This window comes from Lepidochelys kempii, chromosome 18 (genome assembly GCF_965140265.1).
Source record: "Lepidochelys kempii isolate rLepKem1 chromosome 18, rLepKem1.hap2, whole genome shotgun sequence".
Classification (NCBI taxonomy): domain Eukaryota; kingdom Metazoa; phylum Chordata; order Testudines; family Cheloniidae; genus Lepidochelys; species Lepidochelys kempii.
Window position 1 is genome coordinate 14473407 of NC_133273.1, and position 16519 is coordinate 14489925.

At 49.0% G+C, this 16519-nt stretch overlaps 2 protein-coding genes across 7 annotated transcripts in view; both read right to left on the reverse strand.

Moving 5' to 3' along the window:
* Positions 1-273: 273 nt before the first annotated feature.
* Positions 274-1963, reverse strand: LOC140900227 (forkhead box protein L2-like). The gene is made up of 2 exons (XM_073317104.1): positions 1428-1963; positions 274-1266 (listed from the first exon to the last, which is right to left on the reverse strand). The coding sequence occupies exon 2, from the start codon at positions 1006-1008 to the stop codon at positions 274-276; it is 735 nt and encodes a 244-aa protein (XP_073173205.1). The 5' UTR covers positions 1009-1266; positions 1428-1963.
* A 3326-nt stretch (positions 1964-5289) lies between these two features.
* Positions 5290-16519, reverse strand: part of TMEM201 (transmembrane protein 201) — a 52669-nt gene continuing 41439 nt past the window's right edge. For 2 of the 6 annotated variants that reach the window (XM_073316750.1, XM_073316752.1), the window contains 4 exons: positions 15726-15803; positions 12923-13213; positions 12189-12320; positions 7516-11725 (listed from right to left, as the gene is read on the reverse strand). In XM_073316750.1, the coding sequence (XP_073172851.1) occupies positions 11628-11725; positions 12189-12320; positions 12923-13213; positions 15726-15803 (599 nt within the window). In that variant the 3' untranslated portion in view covers positions 7516-11627. The other 4 variants (XR_012155561.1, XM_073316751.1, XM_073316754.1 and 1 more) reach the window with 4 other exon arrangements.

Below are 16519 nucleotides of genomic sequence, written 5' to 3' on the forward strand. Positions count from 1 at the left end.
TTTCAGCGAGGCTCCCCAAAAGCCTTTCAACGACTCCTCTTTAGAGGCGGCGCGCAACAAACCTCGCCTGCCGGTTACTGCGTTAACACGGGAGGGGTCCCCGTGATCAATCCAAGCGCTCCCCGCAACGCTCAGAGGAGAAGCGGGGAGAAGGGGAGAACACGGGGTTGTTTGGGCTCCGATCCCGATCCGCCGGGGAGAGGGAAAGGCCGGGGCACCTCTCAGGGTCCGGGCGCAGCACCCGGGGCCCTCTCCTGTCCGATGGCCAAGGAGTCAAAGGTCTATGCCGGCGGGCAAGGCGCCGTAGGGTCTCTCCTGCTCCCCCCAGTACCGCATGAAGGGCAGCTCCGGGGGCTGCTGGTAAGGGCAGCCGGACCCCGCTGCGGCAGGGCTCAGGTGCGGATGCGCCACCGCCCCGGGCAGCAGCAGCCGCGGGCAGGGGCCGTAGCCGCCCAGGGGCGCCGGGCACGGGGCGGGGCGGCCGCTGCTGAGCGGGCAGCCCGGCGGGCCTTGCCCCAGGGACGCCCAGGCGCTGCCCAGCAGGTAGGCGCCCGGGGGGCTCTGGCGGGGCAGGTAGGCGGGCGGCTGCGGGCCGGCGGGGGCCGGGCCGGGCCCAGCCAGGGCGGCCCGCTGGGGTCTCTGCACCCGCCGCCGGCGCCGGTAGTTGCCCTGCTGGAACATGTCGTGGAAAGCCGGGTCCAGGGTCCAGTCGCTGCCCTTGCGCTCGGCGCCCCGCGCCCGGGGCAGCTTGAGGAAGCAGGCGTTGAGGCTGAGGTTGTGGCGGACGCTGTTCTGCCAGCCCTTCTGGCCCAGCCGGTAGTAAGGGAAGCGCCCCGCGATGGACTGGTAGATGCCGCTCAGCGGCAGCCGCTGCCCCGGGCTCTCCCGGATGGCCATGGCGATCAGCGCCACGTACGAGTAAGGGGGCTTCTGCGGGGCGGCCTCCCCCGCGCCCTGCCCGTCTCCCGCCGGCGGGGGGCCCAGCGCTCCGGACCCCGCGCCCTCCATGGCGCCGGCGCACGGCGCTGGAGGAGGGGAGGGGAGGGGAAGGGGCCGGGGGTGTCCCGGCGGCGCCGGTCGCTTCTGGGTCCCAGCCCGGGCGGGCGGCTCCCGGTCCCTGGGCTCCCTGCGCTCCCCCTCTCGGGCTCCTGTCTGCGGAGCCGGCCCCGTGCGCTCTGCCTGCCCTTGTGCCCTGGCCGGGGGGCCGCCCCCCGGCTCTCAGAGCTCCTGGCGCTTGTTTAGGGTCACGGCCAGGTCACGCCTTTGCTGTCATTAAAAACAAAAACAAACAAAAAAACCAAACCCAAATACAGCAGCCGGTCAAGAGGTTGCACCTGGACCCCGCCCTCTCCCCGCACCGGGCAGAGCCTGCAGGGCGCGTTAAAGGCGGGTAAGGAGAGCGAGTTCCCCCCCTCGCACAAACTCACCGGCTGCGAAGGGGCCCCGCCGCCTGCCTCCAGGAGAGACAGCGGGGTCGGGGCCGAAGCGGTCCTCCGCTGCGGGCAGGGTCCAGGGAGAAGGGCCGGCAGCAGGGGGGCCCCAGGGCAGCATGGCCCTGCGCCGAGACATCCCCTCTCCCCGTAGGCCCGGCCCCTGAGCTTGGCCACAGGAGCGTGAGCTAAGGCCTTGTCCACACTGGGCAGCTGCACTGTTTGTAAGGGGACTCGTTCAAGCCGCCCCGGCAGGGCTGGCGCAGCCTGGGGCGCAGCCCGCTCATCACCGTAAGTCAGGGCAGCTGCAAGGCGCTCTCGTACCTCAGCTGCCAGCAGCAGAGCATTCTGGGAGATTGCACAAGCCCAGCCCTGGCCTGAGGGAGGACTCTTGGGGGGCCCTATGGCCACTAAAACAAGTGAACCAAACAGTATCTAGCCCCCCAGCAGCACAGCCCCTTCCCAAGGGCAGGGATTGCCTTGAGCTTGGACAATGCTGGGGGTATTTCAGTCCTGCTCCAGGACACACACACTGTTCCTGGGACATTTTGTTCCAGCACGGAAAGCTGTGGGCCTAATGGTAAATTTAAAAGAATACACAGAGCAGCATCTACTTGCCTCTTTCTTGGCTGTGACTATACATTCAGCAGCAAAAAGAAAGGCCCCTTGATAAGCAGTTAAAGGGAGTTAGTTGATGGGAAAAGCCTTGAACACAGATAACCAAGACCAAGAAGAGAGTGCAAGATGGTTTAAGGTCTATCACAGTAAAGTTTAAAATTAGTGCCAACACCCCTTACGCTTATGAAAAGATAACTATTAAATAATTTAAAGTAATGACAGGTAAACCTCCTCCCGTTGAAATCACTGCTGGAAGTCAGTAGGACTTCTGCCAGTGATTTCAACCAGAGCAGACCTGTAAACAATATTTGAATTACAAAGTGTGGGTCAATGCTACCATGTGAATATAAAAGTTATTTACTTGTCAATTTATACATCTATTAATTTAAATGAGAAAATTAAATTAGCAAATTATACTATATATGTTTTGCAGAGTGTGTGAGGTAGAGAAAGGCTAGTAAGTAAAATTGGGGAATCACTATTTTTTTTTTTTTTTAAAATACTGTCAGCACATTGAGAAAGTTACCATTCACCAAGGAATCAACATATGGGTCTTGAACCCTCCATAGAAAGTGTCTGAGTTTGACTTGTGGCCTAAGTGGCCAACCAGGCTCAATCTAGCACTCTATCCAGTTTAGTAACCCCAGCAGCCTCCCTTATATCAGATAGATAGAGGATGACGTCTGCTGGATGATCCCATAAGTGAAGGCGGCATAGTGGCAGAATGCTACAGTGCTACGGCAACTCCTGCCCACGCTATGCCCGTCTCATCACAGTCTGCCACATTCACAAGTACGACAATTCACCAAACACTAAAATGTAAGAGTCAATGAGAGAGGGATAGTCTAGATTCTGGTTACACAACAAGTCACATTAGATCCTTAAAGAGCCTCTGCAGCTGCTTCCAACCACTTACCTAACCTAACCAAAGCTGTTTTGACTTATAATTAAGACCTTACCTACCTTTGCCATTAATTTAATAAAGTTATTGGTGCTTGTTTGTCTGGGCAACAGAGGCTCTGTTCTGCAGAAACAATTTTTATAAAATGAAGAAAGAGAAATGTATTTGAGTGTCATTTTGTTGCATTTAGATCCAAAGCAGCAATAGCTTGATGCTAGTGGATCACACAAAAGCCGTCATGATACGTTTAATTGATTACTAAATCTCTTACCTTCACTCTCGGACTTAAAGTAATGAGGGTAGAAATAGCACAAAGATATTCAGGATGAAATATCCCCGCCACCAACTGATAGCTCTCCTTTGAAACAGTTTCTGTTGACGTTTCAGAGTAGCAGCCATGTTAGTCTGTAGCCTCAAAAAGAAAAGGCTTCACTAGTACTCCTTTTCTTTTTTCTGTTGAGGGTGGTTTGTAAGGAAGTATGGATGGATTATGGAGGTACATCTCCTCTGCAATGGTGTTCAAGTCTTTGCACACTGCAATGAGAATACATCACTACCACTGCTCTTAACTGTAGACCCATGAAATTCCAGTAATACCTGACAGTGTTTGAAATGAGAAGTTTGCATGGTACAAGGACAATGCAGCCCTTTTAGAGAGTCCAGCAATATTCTCTTCCAGGGCTATTCTGATATCTTCCTATTGGTGCAGTTCAGTGCATTTGAAAAGGAGAAACTGAACAAAACATCACTCTTCAGCTGTATCATTATAAGCCAGGTACAGAAGTCTTCACAGATGAGGATGCAATATTATCAACTTGAAGCATTCTATCTTTAAAGAGGAGAATGAAAATGATGCAGGGAATTATTGACCATTCAGCCTAACTTTGATACCTGGAAAAATACTGGAACAAATTATTAAACAATTAATTTGTATCCACCTAGAATAATAAGGTGATAAGGAATAGCCACCATGGACTGGTCAAGAACAAATCATGCCAACCAAATTTCCTTCTCAGTGAACAGTGGGGAAGCAGTAGAGGTGATATATCTTGATTTTAGTAAGGCTTCACAATCCCACATGACATTCTCAGAAGCAAACTAGGGAAATGTGGTCTAGATGAAATTACTGTAAAGTGCGGGGGACGGGACACAGCTGTTTGAAAGACCATACCGAGTAGTTATCATTGGTTTGATGTAAAACTGAGGGGGTGGGGGAGAGAGCAAGAGTAGTAGGTGCGATAGGGGTTAGTCCTGGGAATGGTACTATTCAATATTTTCATTAATGAATAGTGGAGCGGAGAACATGCATATACAATTTGCAGATGATACCAAGCTTCAAGGGGTTGCAAGCACTTTGGAGGACAGGATTAGAATAGAAAATGACCTTGACAAATTGCAACGTTGGTCTGAATTCAACAAGATGACATTCAATGAAGACAAGTGCAAAGAACTACACTTAGGAAGAAAAAAATTAAATGCCCAGCTAGAAAGAGGGGAAATAACTGGCTCAGAGGTAGTACTGCTGGAAAGTATCTGGGGGTTCTAGCGGATCACAAGTTGAATAGGAGTCAACAATGCATTGCCATTGCGGAAAAGGCAAATATTCTGGGATGTATTAACGGGAGTGTTGTTTTTAGAACAGGGGAGGGAGTTGTCCTGCTCTACTTGGCACTGGTGAGGCCTCAGCTGGAGTACTGTGTCCAATTCTGGGCACCACACTTTATGAAAGATGTGGACAAATTGGAGAGAGTCCAGAGGAGAGCAACAAAAATGATAAAAGGTTTAGAAAACCTAACCTATGAGGAATGGGCATGTTTAGTTTAGAGAAACAAAGACTGAGGGAGGGACGACCTGATAACAGTCTTCAAATATGTTAAGGGCTGTTATAAAGGGGACAGGGGGACCAAGTGTTCTTCTCCTTGTCCACTGAATGTAGGACAAGACATAATGGGCTTAATCTGCAGCAAGGGAGATTTAGGTTAGATCAGGGGTGGGCAAACTTTTTGGCCTGAGGGCCATATCGGGGATGCGAAACGGTATGGAAGGCCAGATAGGGAAGGCTGTGCCTCCGCAAACAGCCTGGTCCCTGCCCCCTGACTGCCCCCCTCTGAACTCCTGACCCACCCGACCCATACAATCCCCCCGCGCTCCTTGTCCCTAACTGCCCCCCCGACCCCACCCCCTATCCAACTCCCCCACTCCCTGCCCTCCCTCCCCCCTCAAGAAGAGAAGGAATGAAAACTATCCAGTAGATTCTAGCATTAAATGGAAGGGAAAAACATACAAAATAAAGAGACTGAAGAACAAAGAAGTCTCCCACACCAGAAGAAAAAGTGTCTGGAAATTAGCACCCCCATTCCATAACAATAAATAGAAAAAATTTTCAGAGAAACTTCAGAAAGACAAAACACATTTGCTTTAATGTGTCCTGGAGGTTGCCAAACACCAGCAATAAAAGGAGGGGGGAAAAAAGTGGTAGTCTTTAAAGTCTACATTCAAACAAGAAGCTCTGATTAACCCACTCAGATCTTCCAAAATTTTAACTTCCACTACAAAATTAAAACATAAGCTTACCTGACAAGTATAAGCAAAACCCTGCCAAAGGAGAACACAAATCACAAGGCTATTGTCATAATTGGACCACCTTGATACTGAAGAGCTTGCACATATGGCATTTGGGGGGCTGAATCTAGCAGCGCTTATGCACTCACATGACTAATCCCTACTCATGCGAAGTAATGCCATGGAAGAAAATAGCACTACTTGCATGTGTCAGGATTGCAGGATCAGGATCTAAGCATCTTCACTCTCTCTCTCTCACATACACACCTTTGCCTATGAAACACTGGAAGACATAATGGCAAATTACTATTTGTATAACAGTATTGCCTAGAGGTCCCCGCTGAGATCAGGCCCATTGATGCCAGGGGCTTTACCTACAAATAGCAGGAGTCCCTGCCTCAAAGGAGATTAAATGACAAAGTCTACTGAAAGAGGCAACTGAATGTGGCTAATAATTAAGAACATTAAGTTTGCTGCACGAAATGGCTTTCCTTTCACCTGGAGGGGCTCAGGCTTCCAAGCACGATCTTTCTCAATCTTCCCCATCTCTGCTCTCTAACCTGGGGCTCCTCCTTGCCTTGAATCACAGGCCTCTCCTCATCTTGCCCGGCCCCATGACAATGAGGCTCAGGACACTCCAGTAGTAATGCAAAGATACTGGCTTAGTCCATGTTGGAGTTGTAGTACTTCCATTCTGGGTTGTCATGAAGTCCCATCCTCCAAGCGACTGCTCTGAAACGGAGGTAGAGGAGGGAGGCTCATGAGGCGTGCAGTTTGGATCCCACCCAGCCAGCTGAAAGTCATCCTTCCAGAGCCCCAGCCTGCGCAGGGAGCAAGTGGCCTGATCTTACACAAATCTTGAGAATTACCATGTGGTGCTGCCACCAAGACACACATTTTTACTTACTTCCTCTAAATTAACATCAGGCTCCAAAGACATTTTAAAACGAATACATCTATGAAATCAACACATTAGGTAGTAGGATTATAAAGCAGTTTCCCATTACACCAGTGTTTATCAACTATTATGTAGTCTGCAATAGTGTCCAAAGGCTCCCATCAGTGCTGAGACCCCACTGTGCTAGGCAGTTATATCAGTATCCACCAGTCTCATTTTTCTATGCTTAAGTTGCATTGTATTTGGCACAAGGAAACCCAACGTGCATAGTGCATCCCAGCTAGCTAGCTGGAGTGTGAGACTAGCACTGGGTTCATAGGCTAGTTACTTACCACTGGGTGTCCAGACTGGCAATGGAGAATAAATAAAGGACCATACAGGGCTAGCAGGAACAAACTCTCCCCATTAAAAAGACATTCTGGTCCATTTCCCCACGGGTAGGCAGCAGGAATACCGAATAGTAAAGCAGAATTTGAAAAATGCTTCTTTGATGGACACACATCATCAATAAGAAAGCACTGAAAGGGGAAGTCCCTAATTTTTCTAGTACACCTTATCGATCACACCTTCTGTGCTAATGAATGGACCTGATATGTCCAGCAGAGATGAGTCTAGACGATTAAATGACTGATAATGGGAAACAGACCCTCTCTCTCTCACTACTGATGTTCTAGCAAACTAGAAATGAAAGTTACCACCAGCTCTGTGGCAGGTCAGTGGCTGACATGGTACCTGTTGGTGGGTCTCAATTTAGTTTCTAATAGATACCTGTCCACATCACAAAATTCCCATTCACAACCGACACCCTGACTGGCAGTCTCCATGGAGGAGAAAGAATCAAATGGGCAAGATTATCAAGTTTCCCACTCACCCTAAAGGCGATTCCCTCCAGGTCAGGGTTGAATTTCATTGGTGGGGCACTGCATGGGGGCAACTTGCATTGCCTTGAGTTGTCTGCTAACTCTGTGTAGCTTTGAGATCACAGCTTGATTGCAAGGTACGCATGCGCACACACCAGCGGTCTCCCCCCCACCCACATGCGCGCACGGACACACAGAAATAAAAGACACATTTAAATGAGATTTATAATTTCAAATTTTTTGGGGTATTTTTTTCTGTTGTTTTTTAAAGAAAAATAATCCTCTTTAAACACCGAGCATGAACTAAAAACCTCCTGGGGACAGATTTCCCCGTAACTGGAGCACAATATAACTAAACTGTACAGCATCAGAGCCCAAAGCAAGCATACAGATAACATACAACATTTCTTTAGTAGGAGATAAGGTTTAGGACTCCGCTTTATCATCATTCCCCCCCTCCCCAAATACCTACTTCTACCAGCAGGTACCTCAAACCTTTCCCCACCCATCCAAGGACACGGAGGATTTGATAGTCACTTCTGGAGGCAGCGTTTGTGGAAACAGCTTCCTTGCACTGACGAAATAGGTGCTTTCTGACGTTCTTACAGACATCTGGGATAGAAGTTAAGGAAGGGTGGTTGGGAAATATAGCAGTATCCAGAGATATCCAGAGGCAGCACAGGCTCCCAGCTGCATCACTTTAGAGACCCCCAACTAGTTCGGCAATGTTTCACAATATTACTGTCACCCAGGAATAGGGAGTGGGATTTGGACGTTCACTGGCCAAAATTTGCCACTGAGTAAGCGGGCTGAACTGCAGCGAGTTCAGTCCGCTTATGTGCCAGGAATGCTTACCTCTAGGTCTGGGCTATTATAGGATATGACAACTTGTTCTCCAAACTCTCTTCACTCCCTGAACAATATACACAACACCTGCTGATACAGCTATGCTCTTGAAAAGTAGCATTGGGAATCCAAGATCCCGCCCTTAATTCAGAGCTGACATCATCATGGGAAGACTCTCCAGGGTCTTGGGACATGCATAATAAATCTGGGCACAGAGAAGAAGGATGTGTGCATCTTTAAGGGAGGATGGGGAGGAGAGAGGGTGATCATTCAGCAGCAGGGCTGAGGTTCCTTTTGGTAAGAGTTCATTTATGTCCCACCTCTCAGTCAACCTTGACCTTATTTAAATAAAGCTCAAATCTTGTTTAATGTACAGAAAGTTTACATCCATCCCCCACTCCTAAAAGGCTTTTACAGCAAAAACAATTGGAAAAATAAAATTCCATCCCTGAACAATATTGTACGAAGACCCATGCCACCAGCAATTCATGCACAAAGATTTTGACCGGGGAACCATTTTTTTGATTCCTCCAAACCAGCGTTATATAGAACAGCAGCAGGATGGACATACTGTCCAGTAGCTGGATTAGGGCTGACAATATAGTGACAAACATGGGCTCAGATCTTTCAAAATGAAGAAACTCTTCAAACATTTATACACACACATGCACACACACTAACAACAGTGAAGGCTCTGCATCAGCAATAGCATCGCTCCTGCTTTGTTCTAGCACCAGATTGAAAGGGCTTGTGAATTTCCTCTTAAGTGAGAGCGTCCAAAAAGTCTTAAAACGGCTTCAGACAGGGTCACCTAAATGCCTGGCCAGGAGCCCAACCTCCTGGCAGCAGATTCAGAAATGGAATCAGGGAGTTCCTGAAACAAGAAACATGCAAGAGGAAGAAAGGAGGGGCTGGGAGTCTACAGAGCCGCGGGTGCTGGGAACAAAGAAGAAATGCTAGACAGGGGCAAATCCAGCACTGGAGTTTGGTGGGGACAAATAAAAACCATGTGAAGTGGGGCCATGTGCTAGATGTGGCGGTGGGTAAATACAGCACAGACCGTGAGGTGAGAAGTGAAACAAATTTCGTAGCATAAGCAAAGTCACAGTGCACATCTATCACAATAAGACATACAAGACCACCATACTCTACGGCATGCCAGTCTCCACTTAGGAGCATGTGAGCACGCCAAAAGTCAGGACAAGGGGCCCTGACCAGGATACCACGGGTTGCTGCGGGTCAGGAGTGAGTTACAGGGCCACAGCGGTATGGAGAATGCTTGTGGAATGCCACTACCAGTTTTTTGCCTGTATGAACACTAAATACAACCCAAAGAAACATTAGAGGGACACAAATCTCACCACTATGAGGTCGCAGACTAGCCCAAACATGGGAAACATTTAATGCAAGTTACAAAGAGTTACTAATCAGCATAGGGCATGGCCCACTATTTCTGATACAGTTGCTAGTCTGAATCTAGGCCGTGGGGAAGGAGTTGCCTGGTAGACAGCCAGGCCAGAACACCAAAGGAGGGTCCAGACAAAGCTACAGAGTCAGAGATCCTGCTTCCACAATCTCTTGATAAGAGCCCGTGGCAGTCAGTCAGTCTCCTGCATGTGACGAGAGAGAGGAGAAGGCAGTAGGAGGGCTTCGCGGACCAATAGGGGCTATAAGAAGGTTGCTAAGATAATGCAAGAATAGGTGCAGAGACACAGGGAGAGCAAGACTTGAGTCACCAGCAATAAAGGCCACTTACCTGGATGGGCAGCACATTGATTAGTGTGTTTGGTTATCACTTTGTTTGTCCTAGGAGAGGGCATGACGGCTCAATAAGCAACATGAAGGAAAAGCAGTTTCTTAAAGCACCAGATCTCTACTATGAGGTGAGATTTTCAGATTAGTAGGGAAGTCTGTTATCGCCAACAGACTACCACAGTGGTTGGTTGTGGAGGAGGAGGAGGAGGAATGCCCAAAGTAGCCAGTAGAAGGGCATGCAGAGGGGAAGAGACATGGCAAGCGCAATTCAGTAGATCCAAAACAGAAGAAGATGTGGAGAGGTAAGAGGATTCAAGACCAAAAGGAGAACAGGACCAGAACCACAGGAAGGTTCTGGGCAGAGTCCTGTCATGCTTCAGAGGCCTCATCCTTTGGGCCAGCCAGGTCTCCCTTTGTGCCATGTGGTTGGGATGGAGGAATTTAGACATTGGGGCCATAATTTTCAGACATGCCCATGATTTTGGGTGTCCAACTGGACACCTTAAAGGCACCTGACTTCCAAGGAGCGCTGAACACACCCTCTGGAAAAAAATTACCTGGCTCCTTTAAGGCATCTCAAGTTGGACACCCAAAAAATGGAGACTTTCAAAATTAGAAACTATTTTTGAAAGTCTTGGGCTAGCACCATGGATTTTAAGGGACATCCTGGACGTTTAGCTGGTCTGGTGCATCTCTAGCTGAGACAGACTTGCAGTTTAGCCAAGAAGGCAATACCTTAAATAATGAATGATAAAGGCCTCCACCAACCATGAGGAGCCAGGCCTCTAGAGTGGGGCATGTTATCAGACTCCTCCCTGTTAGAAGTGCTCTTCACACAGTTTCCAAAACAGTATGTTTATGTGGTTTACAGTAAGAACAAGCTGTGCAGCTCCCAATGTCAACAAACACATCAGCAGTCAGAGCTGCAGCCTGGAGCTCCTGAGGCCCGATGCAAGCGCATCAGGGCACATATTACAGTAGTATTGGCGAGGCAAAAAGCATCGGTTTGCTTTTTTAATGCAGATGTGCCCAGCTCTACAGCAGCTGTACTGGTTTGAGCAATGGACATGAATGGTTACCGGGAGCCAGAATTGCAGGAAGGCAACTGGCTAGAGACCTCAGACAGCAGATCACACACACACACACACACAGAGCAAGAGAATCACAGAGCAGCTAAGGTCCCCACTATGGGTTCCGGAAACCTTAAGGAGGACATAAAACCATTCATATAGAACAGAACCAGGGAGAGTGAGAGGGAGGGAGAATAGGTGCCAACAAGGAAACCAGGCTGGGGAAGCCATTTCAATAATTGAAGACCAGGTCCTGCTTCTTGTCTCCAACTTATTGTTCAAATTCTTCTTATTCCATCGTGACCGTCCATCCAAGGTTGGTTAATAGGTGGGAAAGATGGGGTGAGACAAAGCCAACCAGGTCATTTACATCTTCTCCGGTTCATGCCGCGGACAGATTCTTTAGAAAGAAGATGCAAGGGACGTTAGCTGACCTCTCACCTTGAGCTGGGTATTACGAAGAGTCCCGCTGGCCACCTCCAGCATCACAACAGCCCTTCAATACGTTCTGCTCCGAGGTGGCAGCAGCAGCTGTCTGGCCCGGTGTCCCTGCAGCCTGGCAGGCAGTGGTTGATAAGCAGCATGCGCCTGTGGCATGGCCATAGGACACCAAAGCTGCGGTTGAATTGTTCTCGTGTCAGTCTCTTGGGAAGTAGGTGGCGTCACGAAGAGCCGGGGCGGCGCAGGTCAGCGCAGGCTCTGGTAGAGGTAGGCTGATGTGAAGATCGCATTGGCTGTCAGGCTCACGGCAAGGAGACCTCGGATAGTGGAGTTACCAAAATGACCTTTGCAGGGGCGGAGACGGGAGGGAGGGGGGGGAAAAAAAAGAAAAGAAGATGCCAGTAAGAACTGGTAAGGAACTTGATGAAATAACGATGAACAGAAGTCTCCCTTTCCAGGCCCAATGTTTTTATTCGGATCAGAAGTTGGTGAACCAGGTTTCCAGCCACAATCCAGGCAGGAAAGACTCTGATGTACTTCTCCATCCAATTCTTTCCCATTCCCTTCTAATCTCACCCACCGTTTCCTGACCCAGGAGAACACTGTAGTGCTCAGTGTTTCTCTGACAATCTGAGGAATAAGGAGAGCCTTGTAGTAAAGGCACAGGACTGGCACAGAGGAGATCTGCTGCCTTCTCCTGTCTCTGCCAATTATTTTTGTTTGATTATTGCCAAGTCACTTAGACACAATGAACAGTTCGTTCTCTCTCTCTCTCTCTGAGACACACACACACAGCCTGCCACCCACCTCTCCAGCCTGCTGGGTCTTCTCCTTTGGTGGTTGTGTCCACCACACAGGTGGATGAATGTGACGAATTATCCTCTTTTTTGATGGAATTATTACTGCAAATACTCCCTCTTTCCATGACTGACCTCATATCTGCAAGAGGAGAGGAAGAGGCACCATCAGAAAAAAACAGATGCAATGGAAATTATAAGCCTGTCGCCAGAATTGGATGGTGAAACATTGCAGAGCAGTGCTGCACAAGAGGTTAGGACTGGAAGTGAAGACAAAAGACAAATCCAGGAGCTCTTTGGCATAATTCATCAGTGTGAAACAAACAATCTTACCACAACTGCAATGGCTGGATGAATTTCAGAAGTCAGAATGTAATTATTTAAGCTAGAATGTGGTCAGGACAATTGGGTTAACACCCTTAATCATGTGAAAGCACCTATGATCATCCAAATAATAAAAATAAATAACAACAATGGGATCTTAAATGGCAAGTGGAGAGGATCTTGGTTTCACGTCGAATCTGAAGGACAGGGCCTCCAGCAGTACAGTGGCCCCCTAATTTTACCCACCCCCTACAGTGGTACACAAAGGGCCACTGGACCCAATAGGGACTCTCAGCTACTGAACCATCGGTACCACTTGGGTTTTCCTTGATGGTCTCCCCTTCCTTTTACCAACTGCTTAGCTTGCAAGCTGACCGACTGTGACTGGACTGGATGCTGGGGAAGAGGTCAGGCACGTACCAGGCATTCCACGCTCGCGGAGGTTCTTTTTTGGGAACAGGGTCAGCTCAGCAGCGAAGACATTGCTGTCGGGGTGCGGAGGCTCATCCAAGCTGGTCGGCGTGTGCAGGGCGTCACTCTGGGATGGGAAAAGCAGCAGCTTCTGCCCTTTCAGGTTCAGGCGTGCAGGACTGATGAGGGGCCGGCGGTAATGCAACGAGCCGGAGCTGGAGGTGACGGAGCCAGCCACCGAAGGTGCTGGAGATGGGATGGGGGATGGGGCGCAGCTTCCAGACAGCAGGGAGTAGTACTCTGAAATGGAGACACGCCGGGGGGCAGAGAGAGGGGATTTAGGCTGGGAAATGTGGTGGATGTGTTCGCCAAACAGTCTGCGAGAGGAGGGTGTGTATGTGTCCCTATTCATTTCAAAAAGTCCTTGCTGTGCTATGAGTGACCGGAGCATCTCCTCTATGCCCGTTCTTTACTCTGAGAACACACATTGTAAGATTGGGGCGGTTGGGGGGGGGGGGGGGGGATTCAAAAGTAATTCTCTGCTGTTTCCTAGGGTCAGAGCCAAAAACTTCTATCTTTGCAAAGGAACTTGGGGAAACAAGGTATATCATAGTAGTCCTCAGTTAACTCTGTTAAGGCTATGTCTATACACAAGCGTTGCAGCAATTTGACTAAGCTGACTTATAAAATGATGCATTAGATCTGTGCAACTTGTCTTTAGAAAAGACCCAAGACTTTGCTCCATTTAAATGGAGATCGTTTAAATTCTCTGTTGCCCAACAGAACAGGAGGTTAGAAGGTCAACTCTCCTCTCCGTTCACTGAACTTTTCACCTCATGCAGCCCAGGTTCAACCCACTCTTACCCTTTCCACCCTTTAAGGTTCCCCAAGCCACAGATCAGCTACTTCTACTGCACCATCACCCCAGCATCTATCATGGAACTCAATGGAGAAAATTCAGCTGGGATTTCTGGTACTGAAACCACGATGTCACATCATGGTTCATGCTGGTGCATCACAATGGGGTAACTTTGGAGGGGAGAAGAACACTTAGAACAGGAGAGAGAAGGTAAGTTTTTAATGACCCAACACCCGCTTTGGGTCTGGTCGCTGGGCTCCTTCAGTGGAGTTTACATTTTGCATGCAGCTTATTTTTAAAGGAGTGATTTTGGCAGATACTTTCAGACCGTTTGTTTGAAGAGTACACCAGGAAAGTGGGGGGTGGGCAGGGAATTAACCCAGACTGCAGCTGCGTTCGGATTGTTAAAACACGGGCAGTACAAACTTGATGCAGAGGCAAGGGATCCAGACGGGGACAGAAGGTCTGTCTGGGGTCAGAAGTGCAACAGACAGGTCACCGGTATGATGGGGCAGCGAAGAGGCACAGCAGACAAAGAAGTTTGATAATCAGTTCCTTGGACAGGGGGAAAAAAAAACAAAACAAAACCTAAAGAAAGAGGAAAAGAGCTGCAGATGGAAAGCTTGAAATCACTCAGTGAGATCTCAGCTTTTACATGTTTTCCAATATTTCTGCAGCTATCAAAAGAACGTGAAGCCTGGGGATACCACAGAGTAGCTTTTACCCTTTACTCTTCAGTTCTTCCTCAGTGGCCCTACATAACATTCACCTCTCTCCAAGCCAGGTAACTGTAACTGCATACACTTGTTGCAGGGATAAAGCACTCCAGCCCACACATGCACCCTCTTCCTGTTCTTCTCTGCCTCGAGGCAGGATGATGCTACTTCTGCAGCATTCCCCATCCCTGTTGGCCCAAGAAATGGAGAACCTGAACTCTTCCATGGCAGCAAGCTATACTGTCACGAAGTGACTGAGCCAATTCAAGGTCCAGTTGTGCGTGTAACATCCCAAGCAATAGAAGAAGTCTCTGACCACACCCCAGTGGGCAACAAAACTGTTGCAACTGGCCAGTCTCTGGGAAGAGGCCAAGGACTGAGCGGGCATGGAGAGTAAGTTTCCCTCCTAGCTTTGAGGTGTTGCCCTCCAGATCAGGGCTGAAATGCAACATACTTGCACTGTTGCTGCCAATGCAGCTGCCTAGAGCCTACAGGGCTCTCTCTGGCACTAAATGTAGACTTTAAAAGGTGTGTGTGTGTGTGTGTGTGTGTGTCTCTCTCTCTCTCTCTCTGAAATACTAGATTTTCCAGCCCATTTTGTATTCCCATTTGCAATAAGATTTTATAAAGGGCGATGCAGAGGACTTATAGCTGTAGCACTGTTGATGCATCAGTACACTAGCAAACCGTGATCCTGACTTTGGTGGGTGAGGGAACAGGGAAGGACTTTAGCAGTGGAGTTGCACTGCAGAGACCTTTGGAGCTGTATGATCTGGAAAAATAATAGTGTTTGGAAGTCACTCTGACCCTCACCCACTCAGAAGGCATCATGTTAAGGTCAGATCCAAATCCAAGGAAGGCTGATCTTGTGTTTAAAGCACTGCACTGGACACTAGAGATTTGGGTTCAATTCTTGATTCCACTGCAGATGCTGTAGCCCACTGGGTAAGTCACATAACTGCTCCATCCTTTCTACGTCTGTCTTGTCTACTTAATTGTAAGCTTTTGTGGGCAAGGGTTTCCTTATTGTGTGGAAGTACAGCACCTAGCGTGATGGGGATCTGAGCCTCAGTTCAGGCTACAAGGTGCTACTTGCAATCTTACTAATGATTACTCTGATCTTTCATTGGAAAGTGGGCAGGAGGGAAGAGATGGGGAAGAAATAGGGTTAACCTTCTACCACATGTTTTAGCAAGTCATTTCAACCCCTGGGAGTCTCGGCACTGAAAGTTCTTACCCTTACCTGACGCAGGCGACTCCTTAGACTGAGATCCCTGGGATGCCGGGCGGCTTCCACTGAACAAGTAGCCAGAATCTAAAAAGCAAACCAAAGAAACTCAGCACAGGTGCTAAATACTGTAGCAAGCACCAAGAAAAGCACCTGTGTTGTCCAGCCTCGCTAACACAAGTTAATGTACCAGCTCCAGCAACTTCCTCCCAGGACTGTCGTGTGCTCTGCTAAAAGGGGCTCTTCATAACCCCAAGCTGTCACACCGTGGCTAAGGGGAGACAGGCCTGAGGTGCACATGGGTTTGAGTGTTCAGTCATCCAGATCACCCCTCTGCTATAGAGCTGGCTTCCACCCCCACTGAGGGCGAGCAGAGGGCAAGCTGCTGAAGACAAACTCATCTTAATTACCTGGACCCAGGCAGCCGGGTAGCATTCAGGGACCCGGTGTAAGAGTCACCACTGCCGACGTAAAGCTGCATGGACTAAGGCTAAGCCACTTCTAGCCCTAGTTCCATAGTCAGAGTGATCCTGGCCCCATTTGTTGCTTCCCTCTCTGCGCCTCCTTTCCTCCCTTCCCTTAAATCCTCGATAAAGCCCCTCATGACTGGCTCCCATAGTACCCCCCTCACAAGATGTGGCTCAGACCAAAAGCCCATTTAAGACCCTATAGGGTGTCACCCCAGGGTCCTGCCCACTGCCGAGTGAAGGGCCCTCCATTTCAATTCAACATTCCCCCTTCTTATTCCCTGCCCTACTGTGTAGTGTGGTGTTGAACAACTGTCACCTTTGCCCCTAGAAGTG

Excerpts from the sequence above, each read along its gene's own strand:
- LOC140900227 (XM_073317104.1), bottom strand. The coding sequence starts at position 1,008 with ATGGAGGGCGCGGGGTCCGGAGCGCTGGGCCCCCCGCCGGCGGGAGAC.